General features: G+C 41.4%; 1 protein-coding gene across 1 annotated transcript in view; it reads right to left on the bottom strand.

Moving 5' to 3' along the window:
* ALK (ALK receptor tyrosine kinase) overlaps positions 1 to 21764 on the bottom strand; it is a gene marked incomplete at its 5' end in the record, with an annotated part of 708017 nt that extends 686253 nt beyond the window's left edge. The window contains one exon of the mRNA XM_081254750.1: positions 21098 to 21764. Within this exon, the coding sequence (XP_081110876.1) occupies positions 21098 to 21764 (667 nt within the window). The remainder of the gene's footprint in view (positions 1 to 21097) is intronic.
* Between the last annotated feature and the right edge of the window lie 1050 nt (positions 21765 to 22814).

Genomic DNA, 22814 nt, shown 5'->3' with positions numbered 1-22814 from the left:
TAGAATGTCTGTTTTCTTCACAGCACTCATTATCTTTTCTTATTATATATGTATTTGTTAATTTGCACACTCAATATGCTTCCCTCCACAGTCTATAAACCCCATGAGGGCAAAGCCTTGGTCTGTTTTATTCATTGCTATCTGTGCATCACCTACCACAGTGTCTGATATTCTTAAGGTGCTCAATAATTATTTGTTGAATTAACAATTTAAAAAAAAGAAAAGAAAAAGGTGAGAAAAAGGAAGAGAAAGAAAAGAAGGAGGAGACAAAGGAAATTATCCAGCATATGTAGGATAACTGACTTCAAACATTTAAAGGGCCCTCATATTGGAGAAAGGACACTACTTGGGGAACGAATAACAGTCACAAGTAGAAGCAATAAGACATAGCGATTATAGGAGTAGAGTTAAACTGGCTGGGATTCAAATACCAGGTCCTTCTCTCCTTAGCTATGTGACCTTGGCCAGTGACTTAACCTCTCTGAGACTTAGTTATCTGGGAATAACTAATAAAATGGGAATAATAATAAAATCAACCTTACTGTGCTATAGTGAGGACTAAATACAGTAATCTGTAAAACTGTTCAGTGGTAGCTGTTACCATTAGTATTAAGTTACGGAGGAGTAGGATTCAGCTAGTATTAAATATTTTTCCAACAAATCTGTCCAGCAAGCACAGGGCAGCCTCATAAAACAGTGATTCCCCATCTCCCAGACATATTTTAAAAGATGAAATGGCAGGAACACTATTAAAGAAGAGACTGCAGAAGCAGACAGAGCCTGGATGGAATGGCATCTGAGCCCTGTATAAGAGTCAGCAATGCCTAGATTGAGTGGTCTTGCTACACAATTATCCCCTTTCCTTCTGGTACCTGAAGCTTCCTTTCTCTTTAGCTTTTCCCCTCCTGATTTTCAACAGTAAGAAGTTTCATCTATCCTTAATACACCCTTTCTTCATTCTGCTGAACCCTCTAACATCACTGACATCTCAGTCTCTTTCTCTTCTCTTCTTCCTTTCACAGATAGATTCCTTGAACTACTACGTAAGCACATTTTGCTCCAATTTCTCAGCACTGCTTCTAAACTTCCTTGTGCCTATGACTGCTCTCCAGAAGGCTCTTAGTCAAACACAATGACCTTTCTACTCCATCTATGGAACATCTGTCTCCCTCAGTTTCCATGACACCACACAATCCAGCGGCCTCTCTTCCTTCTTGTAAGAAAGTTCTTTCTGATAACATCATTGACTCCATTCCACTGCCTAATTCTGAACTTTCTTAAATCTTAGGTGTGACCTTCCTTCCATGTAAATAGCTCCCACATCCATATCTTCTGTCTGGACCTCTCACTTGTTCCTGTTTCCACTCCATATGTCCATGTGCACACCAGATAACCTGATCCTCAGATGGATGCCCACTACAACTGTTATCATGCTAGCCACTCTCCCCCAGACCAGATCCTCATTCTGACTGTCTGCTTTATCAGTAACACTACCAGTCTACAGCGTCCCCGGCCCAAAACCTTCGACCTTTGACTTCTTCCATTTTGTTCCCCTCACATCTCGGTGTCTCTGAGTCCCTCATTCCTGAGCCAGTGGGACAGCCTCTCAGGGCTCAGATCCAACTACCAGCCCTCCCTGTGGTCCAGGCCTGAAACCCATGACCAAACTACATTTCCTAAAGAATCTTCAGTCAATGTGCAATCAACATGCATCACCCCTTCTCAAGAACTAAACACTTTCTGATTTCTTCAGCATCAAATGTAAATTCTTGACTCAATAAGGCAGTCCCACATCTAATTCAGAGTATCTGACTCAGTACCCATCCCCTCAACCCCCAATACTCCTTAGACCTTTCTGTTCTGGCTAGCCCTACTTTCTTACACACACACACACACCACAGAGTCAGTCTGTCTCTCTTTCTCTCTAACCAGTTGTTCTTCCTCTGGGCATTATTTTCTGTTATTGCCCCAACTTGAAAGGTCCTTTGCCCTTCTCTTTTTCAAGCCTAATTATGTACTCACTCCAAGACCTCTCAAATCACCTCCTTCTGGACGTTTTTTCTAACTCACTTCTATCATAATCCCAAAAGAAAACCATCATTCTCAGTAGATATCCTTTGACTTGGCTCCCTGCCAAAAGGTAATAAGTTTATTCTTTCTAAAATTTCAGAGGTATAATTTCCTGTCTCAGAGGAACTTCACCCTTCCTATCATGCACTGAACAAGTGGAGCTCATCAGACTGTAAAGCAATGGTTTTGGGGATCTGGAGGTACAGATTGAACCTGTCCCTCATCACCCCAGCAGGAACTGACCTCTCCAAGCCTCCACTGAACCACTATAACCACTAGTATCATTTGTCCACCATTCAAGTGCTGCCTTTCACTGGAGTTATTTATTAGCATGCCTTGTCTGCCTTTTCTCCCCAGCTAGTTGTGAACTCCTCCTGAGAGAAAGAGATTTTATTTCATTCAACTTGGTAAGTGCTCAGTAAAAAAACAAACCAATAAATAGCATTTCCTCAGGCAAAAGTCCAAACTTATAGGTATCCATAAAAAGAATTCCTTTGTCTGATTTCTCTTTGGTGAGCCCTCTCATCTATATATATATAGATATATATATATCTATATGTTTTTTATCAACTTTTTCTCTAGTGCTGAAAGAGATTTCTTCGAAGGCAGATTCCTGATATAATTATTCACCTCATCTAATTCTTAATCACCAATCATTTCTCTCTAGGTAAAGGTTAATCAAAGGTATGTGAATTGGATATTCTGCCTTAATTGCATTTGATCAGTTTCAAAGAAAACCTTTTCTCTTCCATCCTTGGTTAGAAATGTGGTCTTTCCCTGTGCTTTTAAACCTAAAACCTGGAAGAAGGAATCAAAATGGGCTCACTGAGTAAAATGGACCGGTTCTGCTACTGGTGGCAGCAGGAGATGGACAACCCTGGGTGTGCCTGGAGCCAGGGGAAGGTGTAGGAGAGAGATTCTCTGTGGATCTACTGCTGGGAATCAACAACATAGAAACTAGGTCTTCTGTATTCTTTCCCTTCACTTTTCTTCCCTCTTTTTTCACATCTTTTTACATGGGGTTTGTTTCTCTGGAAACAAACCAATATGACTCTGATCTCCAAATTCATCATACAGATGCCCAGCCATGATGGAGTACTCAACAAGCACTGGATTAGCCCTTCTGTCATAAAAAGCTGTAAAATTATAAAAAGCTGACAAAATATATGAAAAAACTGTTTTTATTGGATAATCAGTAGCACAGGATTATAATCCTTGAGAGAGGGAAAATAAAATGTGGTAGGCCTTAGCACTGCCCTGATTTTCTGCCTGGAGGCATTTACCATACCCTGATACAGGAAGGAGAGATCCAAATAGAGCGTCGTGGTCTCACAGGCCTGAGGTAATAGACAGCAGAGTTTGGGAAGGCTGAGGCAGCTTGAATTATCAGGGAGCAAACCAGAGAAGGAACATACAGATGGAGAGAGATAAAACATTCCATAAAACTGCACAGGGGTCCCCCTGAGTCTTTGGCTGAGTATTAAGTTGCATTCATAGGATGAGATTACACAAGGCTGGGTAAAGAATAGTCACCAGGAAAAGAACACCTTTGAGGGAAGTGCAAGCTGAAAAACTTCTGCAGCTCACATAGAACTGGGAAATGTTTAAGTGCTTAATAACCAGAGTAGAAAACCTCATTGAACACTTAAGGCTTTCAATGGAGACCGTAGAAAGGCCAAATCTTAAGACGACACCTAAATTAACCATAGAATAAAGGCTCCTCTAAACTCCTTTAGTAAAACTTGACAATAATCCTTGAAAGTATCAAATTGATGGGCAAGTAAATTAACTGCCTGGCAAACAAAAGTTAACAGTCTTTAAATGAAGACAACAAAATCCACATACTCAACAATGTAATATTTGTAATATGCAACATCCAACAAAAAATTACTAGGTATACAAAGAAGCAGAAAAATGTGACATTTAACCAAGAGAAAAACTGGTCAATAGAAACAGACACAGAAATGACAGAAATAATTTAATTAGCAGAAAGGAACTTAAAAAATTATAACAGTCAATGTTTATTGAGTTCTTATTATATGCAAGGCACTATTGTTTTAATAGCTTTAGGTATTATCTCATTTATTCTCACAATAGCCCTCCAAGAGAGATAATCTCTTTGTACCATTTTGAGGAAACTGAAGCCCAGAAAGGTTAATAAGTAACTTGCCTACGATCAGCCCAGCTTCTAGGCATTAAGGCTAAGATCTGAACCCAGGAAGTCTGATTCTAATGGCTGTGCTCTTTCCCATGGTACCAGACTGCCTCAGAAAGAACTTTAAAGCAGCTATTATAAATATGTTCAGGACTTTTAAAAAAACATAAACATAATGAGGAGAGAAACATAAATGGAAGTAGATATTCTAGAGCTAAAAAAATATATAATATCAAAACTGAAAATATATTAGATGGGCTGGTTTACCAGCAGATTAGACACTGTAGAAGAAAAGGGAATGAACTTTGGGCTTCCCTGGTAGTGCAGTGGTTAAGAATCCACCTGCCAATGCAGGGGACACAGGTTTGAGCCCTGGTCCGGGAATATCCCACATGCCATGGAGCAATTAAGCCCGTGCACCACAACTACTGAGCCTGTGCTCTGGAGCCCATGAGCCACAGCTACTGAGTCCACGTGCCACAACTACTGAAGCCTGTGTACCTAGAGCCTGTGCTCCGCAACGAGAAGCCACCGCAATGAGAAGTCCTCGCACTGCAATGAAGAGTAGCATCCACTCGCTGCAACTAGAGAAAGCCTGTGCGCAGTAATGAAGACTCAACGCAGCAAAAATAAATAAATAAATAAATAAATAAATAAATTTTTTTAAAAGGGAATGAACTTTAAAACAAGCAAAAAAATCTATCCAGACAAAAGTGGAGAGAGAAAGAGGGCTGAAAAAAATTAATAGACCCTTAATGAAATGTGGGAATACATTAATTGTATAACATAATTGTAATTAGATTCTTAGAAATAGGGAGCAGAAAAAATGTTTGAAAATTTTCCAAATATGATGAAAAATATAAACCTACAGAACCAAGAGTTGCTCAGCAAATCCCAAGCAAGAAAAACATAAAGAAAACCACAATACACATAATAATCAAATTGCTGAAATCCCATGATAAACACAAAATCCTAAAGCAACCATGGGATGGTAGGGAGGGAAACAGAAGGGGAAATATAGATTAAAATTTCTCTGATTTCTGATCAGAAACAATGCAAACCATGTAACAACAGGACAACACTAAAGTGCTATCAACCTAAAAGTATATCCAGTGAAAATCTTCAGAAATAAAAGCAAAATAAAGACACTTTCAGCAAACAGAATCTGAGCAAATTTAAATACAGAAGAATGGTACAACACTAAATATTAATGGAAGAAAGAAAAATATTGTAGATGGAAAGTGATTCAAAAAGGAACAAGGAACTTCTACTACAGCCAAGATGGAGTAAGCCCACTAAATCCTATTATCCTGCAGCTGACAAACAAAAACTCTGGACAAAATACAGAAACAACTATCAAGGGACTCTGAAAAGTAAATAAAACCAGGAATATTGAGGATGAAAGTCAAAACTTGGAAAAGCAACTCATAAGGAGAAATCCCTTCTTTCTGGCCAAAAGGCCAGGAAAAGGGCCCTGTGATCCAGAGAGTATGGAGGGAGATCTCCATTTCTTTGCTTGTTCTTCTCTTTTTTTCTCATTTCACGATAAGCCCTCAAGAGAGTTAGCTTAGCTGGTGGTGTCAGCAGCCAAAATTCTAATAGAAACCCTGTAAAAAACACATCTTTCAGGCCAGAAGACTGGGTAAAAGGGACCCCTGCAGGCCAAAGAGTATGGAGAGAATCCCTGTTTTGTTTCTCTTTATCTCTGTTTTGCCTGAAGGCAACCCTAGTTGCAGGAGTTGTGCCACAGTAGTACAAGTGGGTAAAACTGTGAGTTTAAGGAAAATCTAGAAGAGGAGAGAGATGGAGAAGGAAATATGTTAATTCTGTAAAGAAAATGACCCAAGGTTCCAGCTCACCTGTGAGCGGCACTTGTGTGGACAGACTCAAAGCAACAAAACAAAGGCTTTAAGAACAAAACTAAGGTTTAAACCATACTCAAGTGTCAGACCAAACAAGATAATGTTCAAATTTTCCAGGATGCAACCTAAAACTACTCAAAATGTAAAGAAGAACAAAAAAAGTGACCAATTCTTAAGGAGGAAGATAATCAACAGATGCTAAAAACAAGATGATCAGTTGCTGAAATTATCAAAGACTTTAAAGAAGCTGTTTTAACTATGTTCCATGAGGTAAACATAAACATTCTGGAAAAGAGATGGAAAGGTGGTTCTCAGTAGGTAAATAGAATTTTTTTTTTTTTTTTTAATTGCAGTACGCAGGCCTCTCACTGTTGTGGCCTCTCCCGTTGCGGAGCACAGGCTCTGGATGCACAGGCTCAGCGGCCATGGCTCATGGGCCCAGCCGCTCCACGGCATGTGGGATCTTCCCGGACCGGGGCACAAACCCGTGTCCCCTGCATTGGCAGGCGGACTCTCAACCACTGCGCCACCAGGGAAGCCCAGAACTTTTTTTAATGAAAAATTTAAACTGAAAAATATATCTAAAATAAAAAAAAATTATCACAAAATGGAGATGACAGAGTAAAGATTCAGTAAACTTGAAGACAGATCATAGATACTGACCAATCTGCAGAACTGAAAGAAAAAATTTTTGAAAAAATAAATTAGCAGAGCCTCAAGAGCACGTGAGACAATATCAAAAGGTCTAATAGTCGTACAATTAGAGTACTATAGGGGAATAGAAAGATATTGGTGCAGGGGAAAAAAAAAGGAAATAATGGCTGAAAAACTCCCCAAATATCATGGAAGACCTAAATTTACAGATCAAGAATCTCAACAAATTGCAAAGAGGAGAGAATCAAATAAAATTTCATGCACAGATTCATCATAATAAAACTTCTGAAAAGCAATGACAAAGGAAAAATGTTGAAAATAGCTACATATAGGGAAGAACAATTTAATGACAGAATGCTCACCAGAAACTATGAAAGAGAGGAACAACATTCCTAAAGAGCAAAAAGAAAAGAACTGTCAACCCAGAACCCTGTGCCCAGTAAAAATATTCTTCATAAATGAAGGGGGAATAAGGACATTCAGATAAGGGAAAAACTAAGAGAATGTGTTACCAGAAGGCCTGTTCTAAAAGAAATTCAAAAGGGAATTCTTTAGATTGATGGAAAATGATAAAATAGGGAAATTTGGAGCTTTAAGAAAGAAGGAAAAACAAAAGAAATGGTATGTATCTGAGTAAATATAAAGGACAAGTTTTCTCCTCTTGAGTTATTTAAAATACGAATAACCGCTAAAAGAAAAAAGTGTAAATATTGTCTAGCAGGATTTTAAGTTATGTAGATATAACACATATGACAACTATAATATTAAGGGGGTGGATAAAGGGACATATATAGTTGTAAGCCTTCCATATTTTACTTGAAGTACTAAACTGTCAACTCAAAATAAACTGTGAAAGTCTATACATATATAAAATCCCAAGAGCAAATACTAAAATAACAATACACAGAGATGTAGCAAAAAAATAGATAAATTAAAACTGAAAAATATTCAACTAACTCAAAAGGTGCCAGGAAAGGGACAAGAGAAAAACAAAAAACAGAGAGACAGAATAATAATGATAATAATAATAATAATAATCGTAGATCTAAATCCAACCATATCAAATATAACATTAAATACAAGTGGTCTAACACACCAAGTAAAAGATAGACATTATGAGACTGAATTTTAAAAAAACACATAAAATCCAACCATATGTTTTCAATAAGAAATATACTTTAAATAAATGCATAGATTAAAAGTAAAGGATAGAACAGATAAACCACGTTAGCACTAATCAAAAGAAAGCTGAATGGCTATATTAATATCAAAGAAATTTCAAAATATGAAAATCATTAGAGATAAAAAGACATATTGCATAAAATCAAAGAGGCAAATTATGAAGAATACATACCAATCCTAAATGTATAGGCACATAATAACAGAGCTTCAAAATAACAGAGCTTCAAAATAGAGAAGCAAAACATGATAGAATTGAAAGGAGAAAGAGGCAAACAAAAACCTAGAGACTTTAGCACTCCTCTATTGGTGACACATATAACAAACAGACAGAAAACCAAGGATATAAAAGACCTGAACAACACTATTAATCAAATTGACCTAATTGATATTGATTGAACAATAACAGAAAACATGTTCTTTTCAAGTATACATGGAAATTCAGCAAGATAAGGGCCATAAAATAAACCTTAACAAATTTTAAATTATTGAAAGCAAAGCAAATATATTCTCAGACCATATCAGAATTGAACTAGCAATCAGTGAAAGAAAGATATCTGGAAGATCCTCCAAATATTAAGAAATAAAGCATACTTATACATAAAACCATGGGTCAAAGAGAAAGCCAAATGGAAAATTAGAAAATACTTCAATTGAATATAAATGAAATTTCATTACAACATAATGAAATTTGTACGATGCAGCTAAAGCAGTTATTAGGGGGAAATTTTAGCATTACATGATTATATTTGAAATAGAGGGAAAAAATCTCACATCAATGATCTTAAGAAACTAGAAACAATTAGAGCAAATTAAACCCCAGGCAAACAAAATGAAGGAAAGATAATAAAACCAGAGCAGAAATTGATGAAATTTGAATAAGAAAAATAATATAGAAGAAATCAATATCACAATAGTTTTTCTTTTTAATTCAATAAAATTGGTAAATTGGTCATTCTCTAGCCAGAATGATGACAAAGAAAAGAGAGAGATGATGCAAGTTACCAGCATCAAGAGTAAAAGAAGGGACGTCGCTACTGACCCTATAGACATAAAAAAATAAGGGAATATTATGAACAACCTAACTTGCATTAATTCAACAAATAAGATGAAATGAACCAGTTTCTTTAAGGATACAAACAAACTGCTAAAATTCACTCAAAAATAAACAGATAATCTGAATAATCCTATAATTATTAAATAAATCTACTTAGTAATTAAAAACACTCCAGCAGGGGCTTCCCTGGTGGCGCAGTGGTTGAGAGTCTGCCTGCCGATGCAGGGACACGGGTTCGTGCCCTGGTCCGGGAATATTCCACATGCCGCGGAGCGGCTGGGCCTGTGAGCCATGGCCGCTAAGCCTGCGCATCCGGAGCCTGTGCTCCACAACGGGAGAGGCCACAACAGTGAGAGGCCCGCGTACCGCCAAAAAAAAAAAAAAAAAAAAAAAAACACTCCAGCAAAGACTACACCAAGCCAAGATGGCTTCAGTAACAAATTCTACTAAAAATATTTGAAGAAAAAAAAAACTACAATTCTCTTCCAGGAAAAAGAAGAGGGAGCACTTCCCAACTCATTTTATGATCCCAGCATTACCTAGACCCTAAAGCTTGTCAAAGACACGAAAAGAAATCTATAGACCAGTAATCTTCATGAACATGCAGAAATCCTCAACAAGGTATTAGTGAGCTGATCCAACAATATGTAAAAAGGAGAATAAGTCATGCCCATGTGGGGTTTATCCAGGGAATTTAAAGCTAATTTAACATTTGAACATTAAATACTGTAGTTCATCATATTTATCAAAAAAATAAAGTAGAAGTAGAAATACCATATGATCACCTCAATAGAAGCTCAGTCTGAGGCAAGCCAGACACCAGGTCACAAGGATGTTCCAACAGTCCTGTGGAGAGGACCACCTGGTGAAGAACTGAGACCTCATCAGTAGCCAGCATCAGATGGCCAGCCATGTGAGCAAAGCACCTTGTAAGTAAATCCTGCAGCCACAGTCAAGCTTTAAGATGACTGCAGTTTTGGCTGATATCTGCCCACAATGAGAGACTCAACGCAAAAAGCACCAAGTCAGGCTTTTCCCAAATTCCTAACTCACAGGAACTATAAAAGATAATAAATTATTTATTATTATTTTGAGCCACTAACTTTGGGGGTGATTTCCAATGCAATGTTGGATAACCAATACATAGAAATACAAATTAAAACCACAATGAAATGCCACCACACACTGACAATACCAAGTATTTTCAAGGATGTGGATGGAACAAGTAGAACTCTCATACATCACTGATGAGAGTATAATATGGTACAGCTACCTTGGAAAAATAGTTTTTCAATTTCTAATAATGTTAAACATGCATTTACCATACAATCCAACAATTCCATAATTGATTTAAGAGAATTGACAACATATGTCCACAAAATGAATTATACACAAAATGTTCATAACAGCTTTAGTCATGAGAGCCCCAAACTTGAAACAATTTAATGGTCCATCAACAGATGGATGGATGAATAAATTGTAATACAGTTGACCCTTAAACAATGCAGAAATTAGGGGCACCTACCCTCCTTACAGTTGAAAATCTGCATATAATTTATATTTGGCCCTCCCAATACAGGGTTCAGTTCCTCCATATCTGCCGTTCCACATCAGTGGATTCAAACCACTGCGGACTGTGTAGTATTTACTGTTGAAAAAAATCCACATATAAGTGGACCCTCGCACTTCAAACCCGTGTTGTTCAAGGATCAACTTGTATGTTCATACAATGAGATACTATTGAGCAATAAAAAGAAACAAACTACTAATACACACAACTACACAACAAAATCTTAAAAGCACTGGAATCTTAAGTGAAAGAAGCCAGACACAAAAGAGAATATACTGTATGACTCCATTTATATGAACCTCCAGAACAGACAAAAGTAATCTACTGCGATAGAAATAAAATCAGACATTGCCTAGGGCAGGACGTACAGGGGGTTCACTGCAAAAGGTCAAGAAAGACCTTTTAGGGGTTGACAGAAATGTTCTATATACTGTAATAATTAAGACGGTGGTTACACAGATGTATACATTTATCAAACAAATCAAACAGGTGCACTTTATTATATGTGAATTATACTTCAATAAAATTGAAAATAACCATTATATAATGTTGGTCATAAGTTCAGACACCAGGGCAAAAATAATCCTTCCAGACCAAAAATAATCAAGTGTTCCTCCCCTTCTCCTTCCCTCTCCCTCTCTCCTTTCTCTTTCTGTCACTCTTTTGGTCTCATTTTCTATATCTATGCATCTCAGTGTCCAGAAGATAATTCCTGCCCTCTGTTTTCCTGGGTTGCCTCTTCTTATACATTCCTCTCTCAGTTTCTCCACTTATATCTCTGTCATTCTCATTTTTCTCTCTCTCTTTATATAAATATTGTTGTGTTTCTGCCCACCTTTTTCTGTCCCCTCTACATTTTTTTCTATTCTTTGACCTGAATATAAGACCAAAGAGTTTTGAAATTTTTGATTTATTTATTGAATATTTTATTTGTTAATTTTGACTGAGTGCAAGAAATATTTGTTTTATTTAAAATATTTTACTTATTTAAAATAGAGTTATTACATGTAACTTACATGGTCCTTGGTTGTTACTTTTCCCTCTGTGAGTTAATGACCTCATTTGTAACAAGGCCCCCCCTTCCCTGCTTTAGGAAGCTTTTGAAGAATCCATTCTGGCCACCAATGGAAGAAATATAATCAAGAACTGGGGAAAAAACTAACACTTGTTGAATACCAACTGTGTGTCAGGGCTTACTACATGCCTTATCCTATTTAATTATCACAGTAACCCTGGGAGGTGGGTATTATTTTTCTCACTTTACAAATAAGAAAAACTGAAGTTCAAAGAAGAAAATAAGTAGCCTTGGGCTTCAACCCCAAATCTCTAAATTATTATTTTACCCATTATTTAGAATAGAACCTTTTACTTTTGATTTTGCACAAGTCCAATTCCTTGATAGGAAAATGTATAAATAAATGGTGTTACATTCATATAAAGGAATACAATGCAGCAATTTAAGAAAAAGAAAGAAAGAATGCTGGTACACACAACGACATTGATGAACCCCACAGAAATCATGTTGAGTAAAAAAAGCCAGACACGGGCTTCCCTGGTGGCGCAGTGGTTGAGAGTCCGCCTGCCGATGCAGGGGACACGGGTTCGTGCCCCTATCCCGGAAGATCCCACATGCCGCGCAGCGGCTGGGCCCGCGAGCCATGGCCGCGGAGCCTGTGTGTCCGGAGCCTGTGCTCCGCAACGGGAGAGGCCACAGCAGTGAGAGGCCCGCGTACAGCAAAAAAAAAAAAAAAAAAAAAAAGCCAGACACAAAATAGTACATATGATATGATTCCATCTACATAAAATTCAAAAATAGACAAAACTAATGGAGGATAAGGATGGTTACCTTAGTTAGGGGGTGGATACAGACTGCAAAAGGACAGGAGCAAGCTTTCTGGGGATGCTAGAAATGTTCTGCAACTTCATCTGGACGGTGATTATATGGGTGTTGTATATGTGAATTATCATCAAGCTGTACACAAGACCAATGCACTCAATCCACTTTATTGTATTTATTGTCCCTTAATTAAAAAACAAATCATTTTCTGATGCTAAAATACAGGTTCCTATGTCCCACTACCAGAGATCCATTTCCAGAAAATTCTGGAAATTCAATGGAATTCAATGAAAGAACCTCACTTTAGGAACCTTGGGGAAGGGCTACACAACCCCTTCTCAGTTCTTCTGAGCTGTTAACTGAAACTTAAGGCCTGCCTCAAAGTCTGGGACCTTGTACAGCTGCTCCTAACACCAACGGTGGCTGAAACCATGGATGGATAAAGCAGAAACTCAGTACCTTTCATGATCTTGTATATTCATTTTTTCTACTGCCCTATATATTTATTTCTGAATAATCCAGACTGAAGCCTTCCACATAGGTTATCTCATACAATGCTCATAGCGAATCCATGAGGTAGTCAAGACAAGATCTGTATTATCTCCTTTAGCAACAAACACCCAGAGGCCCAAGGAGTTTAAGGGAGTTGCACACTATTTCAAATCCAATAAAGGAAAATATCATAAAAGGATCTAGGCCTCCTCGCTCCTAATCTAGTGTTCTGTTCACCAAAGAATATTTATTTGAATTATCTGGGCTGAGAATGTAAAAAGGGTCTATAGAGGAGTTCTGCTCATGCCCACCCTCATGAATCTATATTCCAGTGAAAACTGAATAAAACATAAGAGAAAATGAAAAATATAGCCAATGGTTTAGATTTTCCCTTTGATTTCTTTTGGCTAGTTGCCTGATTTCCTTTAAGCTTGCTTAGATTTCCCTTTTTTACTTTCATACTTTTTTTTCTTACCTACCCTTTATCATTTTCCTTACTCCAGGGAATTCTGACTGCCTACCTCTTCATGCACCTGTTGTTACTTAGCCAGAAAGGGACGATTCAAGGAAAAAAGACTCTTAATTAACAATTTGGTTAGGTGAATCTGCCCCAAGGGAGCTCTCCTCCTGCCCTGTTCTGGGGCCTCCCACTTTCTGGAATGCCTAGGTTATATCACCAAATGAATCTGACAGAATTTCCCTGGGAAAGGACCCAAGCTCAGAACAGTCCAGCTGGAAAATTCATCACAAGATTTACTGAAGGAAAAAAAAAGTTGTTCTGAGAAATGTGGCTCACCCAAAAAGGCAGTGGGGTACCCCCCCCGTCCACTACCTCACCACCAGGCCAACACTCACTTTTAACTGCTCCTATCTCACACCTTTACTGTGTGAAAGAGCCCAGGTCATCACTAGGTTAAGAAACACTGGCCACACCCTAGATGGGAGGACAAGGCAATGGTCCTAAGGAAGAAGGCATCCACAGGGCTCCTTGCTAGTTCTATTTGCAGCTCTCCCCACATGACCCCTGGACCTATAACCATCCTCACCAACACCTATCTTCTTCTACTCCCAAGAACAGATGATGTCCATGTGCATCTTTTGGAGGCAATGGCTCATCTCTGGCTCACAAAAAAAACCTCACCACCTATAAAATCCAGTGTAGATGCTTAACAGCTTATTTTAGGTTGAGGTACTTTCCTAAGTCAGCTTCCCATTCAAGTCCTTGGGCTATGTGTCTCCATGGAATTTCAAAGATTTAATTGCTTTTCATGGGCTCATGTCCATTACCATTTAGGACTTTCCATCTCTCCATTTGACAATGAAGAGTGAGGCTAGAAATGTAGAGGAAGGGCACAGCTCCAGCTAATTACAATAAAGGAGTTATCAGAGGCCAGTGGTCCAGCAGGTCTGTGGACATGGTGGGGCCTGGACTGCACAGATCACTCTCAGGGAAGATCCACCATCTAAAAACCACTGTTCTGTAATGCCTCTATCTTTTTCTTCCTTGGCATTAGTTTTCATACTTTCACAAAGTTAAGGCTTGGTTTATTTCTACAGAAGAACAAAGAATTGGATTGTAAATATGCTACTTGAATCTCTGGACTGAATCCAAGGTCAAAAGACCTATAAGAGGATAATAGTTGATAGGAATAAAGTAAATACCACACCTCAACGCCCCTTCTCTTCTATATTTCTGGTAAAATCAGGACTACCATGATTGGACAATAGAAACTACCACCCTGGCCACTCCCCATTTCCACTGGATCTCAACTCTCATCTCTTAGGAGTTAGAAGTTAGTTGCATGGGGAACACACAGTATCACAATTTCTGCCAGGGTTGCCAAATATTGCTACACATGAGGACTGCACAACTCCAGATGGCCCCATTCAAATAGGCTAAAATGTACATAGAACCCTTGGAATTGTAAAGCGCACAACCTACACAACCAGATGCTGGGGTGTTGCTGCTTCTAGGAAAAATTAGAATTGTTCATATTGATGGAGCAGTTTATGATGTGGCAGGCATTGGGTTAAGGATATACATGCATCATCTAATTTAATATTCATGATGACATCTTGAGATAGGAACTATTACTATACCCATTTTTCAAATGATGAAACTGGGCCTTAAAGATTTTAAGAAATGTGGTACTTTCCTGGTGGTCCAGTGGTTAAGATTCTGCATTCCCAATGCAGGGGGCCCAGGTTTGATCCCTGGTCGGAGAACTAGATCCCGTGTGCCACAGTGAAGACCTGGCACAGCCAAATAAATAAATAAATAAATATTTTTTAAAAAATTCACCTCCTCAATTAAAAACCAAACAAAACAACTTTCAAAAAAAAAGATTTTAAGAAAAATTTCCAAGTCATGGCTATTGCCCAACAAATATTTATTGTATGGCCTTCTGACAAAGATAATGTAAAGCTTTTCCTCTATTTATATGTCTTGGTTGTTTATAACATGAACCTTGAGGTGATTCCTGTCATGGAAAGAGCTCTGATTTGAAGGCAGGATCTGTGGGCCTAGTCAGTACCTACCACAGCCTCTAGCAACTCATAACCTCTCAACACATAAATGAAAATTTCCAGTTCTAAAACTTTCTATCTGAATGTCCTTGAAAAAGTGTTATCAAACTTCTGGATTCCAGTTACTCCATTTATAAAATAAAGCAAATACTTGCTCTTCCTACTGTAGGATTGGTAACAATAATAAATATTAAAGTGATTTATAAATTATAAAGTTCCATACAACTGTAACAGGACATCAAGAATGGCTATTTAAAAAAGCAAAATGTCCTTTATAAATCAGGCTGGGCAAATTTCTATGAAGTGAAGTTGTCAGGCAGTAATGTTAAGAGTGGCAGTAGGCTGCAGCTTTTGCTCACACAACTCTCCTTCTCTTCTCCTACCCGCAGGCCCATCCCTCTTCACTTTCAGCAGACAAACTGCCTTATAAAAGCACTCATTTATATTAACGATAACACTCTCCTCCAACATCCCACACACAAACCCCTTATGAATCTTATTTCTCTTCTGTAAATTTGTGAAAGGGTCAACTGGATTTAGAAGAATCCTATCTTTCAAACAGCTGTATATATTCTCAGCATTTCAAAGGGTTTTCAGTAGCCAGTAGGAGTTCACCAAACCTAGAACTGATCTCATCTTCTCAAGACCCGGGTACCTTTTGTCTTGCCCAAGGACTTGATGCCTCACACACCTATAAATGCATCTTAGATGCATAGTCCTAGGTGAGTGTGCCTCCCCCTACTGAATATACCAAAACCCCAGAGAAAAACTCTGTTTAATCTAGGGACAGAGAAGAATAAACTCAGTAATTTCAAAATATTTTTTCCAAGATACTAACAATCTTCTTGTGAGCACTTCCCACAAACTTCAGAGTTACATATGCAGTTATTTTCTTTTCCCCCTGGAAACATCAGTACCCAAAGAATCTCGAGAGTTGTAACCCAAAATATCCTGATTCCTGCCGCTGGTCCCCATCCTGGCTGTCCTGCCTGTTGCGGCTTCTCAACATTTGAAAATATAGAACTGATTAATTATGAATGCTGTGGCTTGTCTGACCCACATCTCATCTTACACTTTTGCTCCCTTGGAATTCCATTCCATAGCCAGAGGAATATCAATTTCAGAAAATAAGGTTTCCCTGATATCCAACCTGAAGTTTCCTTCTGAGAGTCTCATCCTATTACTTCTGTGGGCCACACTAAATAACTCTCCTTCTTCACTGCCACTTTCCCTCCTCAGAGATTTGTAGATTGTTACCATGGCTTTCCCTTCATCGCCACTTAGCCCAGCCATATATATTTAATTCTTTTCATCTTTCATCATAAATCAGTCCCTTCCACTCTTAAATCAGCTCTCTGCTCTTCTCTGGACTAATTCCAACCCTCCCAATTCACCTCCAATAACTGATATCCCTTCTGGGAGCTCCAGTTTCCTCGCTATCTTCCTTCTCTCTCTTTGCCCTTTCCAGAAATGAAATGGGAAGGGACTGACAGTTATGTGAGGTCAAGGGTCAAGGGGTGTTGCATTGCATACACCTACTCTAAATTGCTTAGGCCTCTCCGTGGCACATATAAACTCCCAAATCATATATCCCCTTTCTTGGAGTGGGAAGGAGGGTATTAACAGGGAGACAGGCCCTCTTACCCCACAGGTCATTATCCTCTAGGCCTCTGCATGGAGGACGGCAGAAGCAAGATGTCAAAACATCTACAAAACAGGTTACAAAGTGGAGCTATGGGCAATGTGGTAGCCTCCAGGCAGACAACGTTTTTGTGGTTTGGGCTGTCCCAAGATAGTGCACACCATTTTGTACAGTCCCAGCAGCTGTCTCTCTACCTCTTTTCCATGAATGGGTGCTCTGGGGAACTACTTCAGACTTCAAAACGTCGATCCCATTTATGAATTCAAAACAACCCACAAAGAAAAGACATTAGTATGTCATGCATTATAAGGCCTCTTAGACATTCTTTTGTTCTGTCAGAGAGCCCAAACTGCAAATGATATGAAGGTATTGCTTTGTCCTGACTAGGTGCTTTCCAGTTTTTACCACATTCCTAGCCATGGTCCTGCTCAGGTTTGGTACCCTGTCTTTAGTCTGAGACAAATGGCCCCTCAACACAAGGGGTGGAAGAAGACCCATCCTCTCCGCTTCCCTCCCCACAGATAGTCCCATCAGCAAGATCACGCCCCTCTAGACCAGACCACTAGTTACTTGGGCAGAAGCAGGGAGAAATTTACTGAGTTGTGCCTATTTTCCTTTGCTTAATTGAAGATCCTATGTCACTGAACAGGTAAATGCCTTTTCTATAAATCAGAGCCTATATAAAAAGAAGAAACCCATTTCCTCAAACATGATAAATAGCAAAATCAATCCAAGTGTGAGAACCTAAGCTTCAATTTTCACACAAGAAAATGAATGAAACCACAATAGTATATGCTGCCCCAAACATGAAACATGATATGGAAGGGTGTGTCCACTCCCTCCACAGGGAGTCTGAAGTGGAGATTGTATCTAAATGAGGTTGGGGAGGCAGTGGTAAAGCGAGAAGCTAGGCCTCTAGTCCTGCATGGCCGGCTGCCTAACTGCAGACAGCATATGTCTCAGAGCAGGCGAGTCCAGCCTGTTCCAAGTGTGGTCACCACAAGGCCTGAAGTGCTTTTCAGTTAAGCTGTCTGTCTCTCTGGAGGTCATGGGGAGCTCATCCAGTTACACTTAGTGTCTTATTTGATCCCACCAATAATCATTTGATCCCAATCCTGATGAAAAATGCTTGGCCAAAATTTCTAGCCTTTTAATAGCAGAATCCTGGCTCTTTCTAAAACCAGCATTGCTAGATGTATCGAATGATGCATAAGGGCTAGATCCAGCTGCCAAACGGACTGTGTTGCTGACGGAGGACTTGGGATGCTCATTGTGCTTCCCTACTGCCAGTAGCAGAGCAGCTCCTGGAGCACACTAATCTCTACATGAAACTCCCTCACTTGGCAGCTTCAACTCCCTATCTAACGCTTGACTGGAGTATATTCTTCAAAAGCATTAAGCGTGTGACTCTTCACAGGCAACACTGATAACTTCAAGCAACCTGCCTGTTTATAGTAGGTAAGTTCAGGGCTGTAGAAAGGGCCCCTTTTGCCTATCAGCAACATCTAGACTGCTAGAGCCTATGGTCATTTAACAAGAAGTGATGGGAAGGTTCCAGAGATGCTCGGAGGCATGAGAGTGGAAGAAAATCTGCATTCCCAGAGAAATAATTTTTATATCCATTACAAAAACATTAAGCACTAAAAGAGAACGTAGCATGTATAAACCACAGAAGCCAAGACAACATTAAAGCACAGCTGTTCTTTACAAAAGTATCTGTAGTGTATGGAGGTTCCTTAAAAAACTAAAAATAGAACTACCATATGACCCAGCAATCCCACTACTGGGCATATACCCTGAGAAAACCATAATTCAAAAAGAGTCATGTACCAAAATGTTCATTGCAGCTCTATTTACAATAGCCAGGACATGCAAGCAACCTAAGTGTCCATTGATAGATGAATGGTAAAGAAGATATGACACATATATACAATGAAATATTACTCAGCCATAAAAAGAAATGAAATTGAGTTACTTGTAGTGAGGTGGACAGACCTAGAGACTGTCATACAGAGTGTAGTAAGCCAAAAAGAGAAAAACAAATATCGTATGCTAACACATATATATGGAATCTAAAAAATATATATATATATGTATATATATGGTTCTGAAGAACCTAGGGGCAGGACAGGAATAAAGATGCAGTTGTAGAGAATGGACTTGAGGACATGGGGAGGGGGAAGGGTAAGCTGGGATGAAGTGAGAGAGTGGCATGGACATATATACACCACCAAATGTAAAATAGATAGCTAGTGGGAAGCAGCCGCATAGCACAGGGAGATCAGCTTGGTGGTTTGTGACCACCCACCTAGAGGGGTGGGATAGGGAGAGTGGGAGGGAGACGCAAGAGGGAGGAGATATGGGGATATATGTATATGTATAGCTGATTCACTTTGTTATAAAACAGAAACTAACATGCCATTGTAAAGTAGTTATACTCCAATAAAGACGTTTAAAATATATATAAATAAATAAATTAGTTCCAAATAAATAAAAGTATCTATAGTGAGACAACAGTATTGGCCTCCTATCTCAGTTCACAGAAGGCACTGTCAAATTCATCAGACCCCGTCTCTTACCATGAGCTAGTGTAAATTCCAACACTGAGCACAAAGGGGTCATTTTAGGTGCCAATGCCACTAATGCTAATGCTGAAATATGCATCCAGACTCTGTTTTCCATGGGGACCACATACCAGTATGCTTTCTCTGCAATGACTGAGAAACCTCAGCTTCTGAATATCCCTGCTGCATTAGACTATTCGGTATATGTGGGAGCACGTGTGTGTGTTGGGACAAGCATGGGAGATACTTGTAGCTCTACAATGGGCTTTTTTTCAATGCTTTCCATCCAATGAATACAAGACATTAGTAACCAGTGGAGCATAAGAATTTCATTTATTTCTGACAACAAGAATGATAGAAAAGATGCTGGGTTTTGCCCAATGAAATTAGTGTAGGCTTTTAAAAGTCATGCTTTCTTTTCTGTGCTTTCTCATTCACTTACATTGTGTATTTTATTGACAAGCCTTTCCCCAGTGGTCTTACAAGAGAAACATCCATTCAAAGCCACCTGGTTTTCCCAGTCAAAGGATATTATGGGAAGAGTTAGAAGTAAGTGCCTGAATACACACCCCCAACTCAGTGAATATGGGAAGAAAATGAGAGTAAATGAAACAGAAACCCCATTTCAGGAGTCCCCAGCAGAGAGATCTGCAGCGAAACAGGCCTGCCAGAGACTGTCATCCAGATCTGTTGCTGCAGATATTCAAGCTAAGAATTGGAGAGAAGGAACTGGGGACAGGGAAAGAAAGGGAAATCAACTATTGTCTCTTCCTGGCTTCAGAGTGACTCCCCAAAGGAAACAATCTTGGCAACTTTGCTCCCTCTCTCCACAGCTCCCTCCTGTCCCCTGTCCCTTAGTTCCTCTGGGGCTCTCCCAACACATCTGAGAGGAAGAACAAGAGTCTGTGAGTGGATAGCAGCCTGGGGTTAGGTGGAGAGCAGAATGAATTAATGAAGAAGAGGCAATTTCTAGGTAAGCCCACATTTGGATGGGATAGCTGGGTGGGATTCAGTAATATGAAAAGGAGTTCTATACTCCCTGAGAAAGTGTATCACATTTCCAAAATCTGTGGAGGCCAGGAAGAGGAACAAAGCGAAAAGAAGAAGGGCAACAGTTTTGAGATCTAGAACCAAGCTCTCAGAACACAGACTAGAGGGATTTCAACTGTCCCAGGAGCCCCAGAAGAAGGGCATCCAATCTTGGCTGAGACCCTGTGTAAAGTCAGTAGAAAGAGTCATTCTTCCAAGAACAGGAAACTTTTTTCCCAACTTGGTTGCTGGGGAGGAAAGGAGAGTCCCGTGGGGAGTGAGTGCGTTCAGGGAGAAAATAAGAAAATACAGTCTAACTGGGGAAGGAGGTTTGTGGAAGGAGGAAAGAAAGCTAAGAACCGCGGGCTGAGGTTTTGGAAACGAGGGTTAGTTGATAGTGGTTGCAAATTGATGCCTGTAAGAAACCAAATCCCGAAACGCTCGGGCGGGAGCTGCTCACCGGTCCCAGTCGCGAAGATCTGGAAGAGAAGGCGGGGCTGGGAGGCGCGGATCGCAGCGGACAGCCTTCCCTCTCTGCCCACTTCCGACGCCTTCTTCTCGGGCATCAGGCGGATCCTCAGCCGTCCTTCGCCGTGGCGAATCCACCAGCTGAACAGCTCAGTGAGGTTGAACTGGAGCAGCCCCGCAGTCGCCTCCTCTGGGGGCCCTACACAGCCTTCAAGGATCGCCTCCTCTCCCAGCTCCAGCACCAGCTGCTTGGCGCGCCGGAGCTTGCGAACCGAGCCTCCCTTCAGCACCCTGGACAGCGTCTGTGCCCCGGCCGGGGTGGGAGAGCTGGCGCCGGGTGGTGGCCCCACCAGCCTAAGCAGTGGGGCGCAGTCAAGAGCCAGCGAGCCGCGCGCCTCCAGCCGGCCGGCCCTCGGCTCCGACGGGGACGGCGGCGGCAGCAGCAGGTCCCGAGCATAGACGCGAAAGAGAGAGGGTACCACAAAGTCCACCGCCAGGCTCTTCCTCTGCAGGCGCGAGTAGCTGAGCGGCTCCCGGGGCTGCAGCGCCGACCCCATGGCTGGTGAGCCCACGCGCTGGCCGGTCTCGGTCCCGGTCCCGGAGCCTGAGGCTGCCAGTGAAAGCAGCAGCAGCAGCCACAGAAGCCGTATGGCTCCCATCCCGCCAAAGGGGGGTTGTTTATACTAGTCTCCTGAGTCTCCGGGATCCAGCCTCGCCCTCCGCTCCCGCCACCCCCCCAAATGGGAAGGGGCTCAGAACAGTCGTTGGTCCTGAAGGGCTCCTTCCACCTGATCTCAGGGGGATTGTGCGTGCACTCGATTCCCTTTCCTCCAACTGCAAGGAGGCGAGCAAGAATCTCAACAAAACGCTGCTGGAGGCTCAGGGGCGTGTCAAGAGACCCTGAAGCGCGAAGGTCTCGGCAGCTGGGACCCTGTGCCTCTCGCGCGGCCGCGCCCCCGTCCGTAGCTCCCCGCGCTCTGGAACGAGAGAGACTGCTATGGTTGAAGGGAGATGGCAATTGGGTACCGTCCTCTCCTGCCCCCCGCGGCCTGAGCTGTGGTGTGTCCGCTCTCGAGCGGCCTCCAATCCTCTGCAACTTTCCTGCTGGGAACGGTGGCTTCGAGCTGGTGTCTGCTGTCCTGGCCGCCTCCTGAGCTGCTTTCGGCTCCTCTGAGCTCCTTTTCCTCGTCTGGGGGGGGGGGGAAGGGGTGGGGGGACCGAGGGCACCGGCTTCCTTCTCTCGCACCCTCCTTCGACCCTCCGCAGCGGGAGGTCTTCGGACTGCACTTCTCGCTGAACTTCTGGACCTGAATCGAGCCACCGCCGCGCAAGTTTTCAGCGTCCTTGCTCTCCTCCGGCGTCTCAAGAGTTCCCAGGCACCAAAGCGGCCCTGGCGGCTGCAGCTGAGTGAAAGCATTCAGGGCCCGAGAGCCCGAAATCTTGCTGCCCCCTCCTCACTCATCGGCAGCTCCCGCGTCTTTTGTGGCTGGCCAGAGGGCGGCCGGAAGTCGCCTCTGTGCTCCGCGACCCTCCGGACCGCGGCAGCGGGGGTGCCAGCTGCTACCACCGCTGCCACCCCCGGAGCCGCTCTATCGCAGCTGCCTGGGCGTCCGCCACTTACAGCTGGAGGAGCAAAGAGCGCGAGCCGGGAGCCGGCCGGGCCGAGGCGGGGGCGGGGCTCGAATGCCAACTCCTCTCCGCAGCTGGGC

Source organism: Mesoplodon bidens (assembly GCF_964165515.1).
Source record: "Mesoplodon bidens genome assembly, chromosome: 14".
NCBI classification, from domain to species: domain Eukaryota; kingdom Metazoa; phylum Chordata; class Mammalia; order Artiodactyla; family Ziphiidae; genus Mesoplodon; species Mesoplodon bidens.
This window is presented reverse-complemented; position numbering and strand designations above follow the sequence as displayed.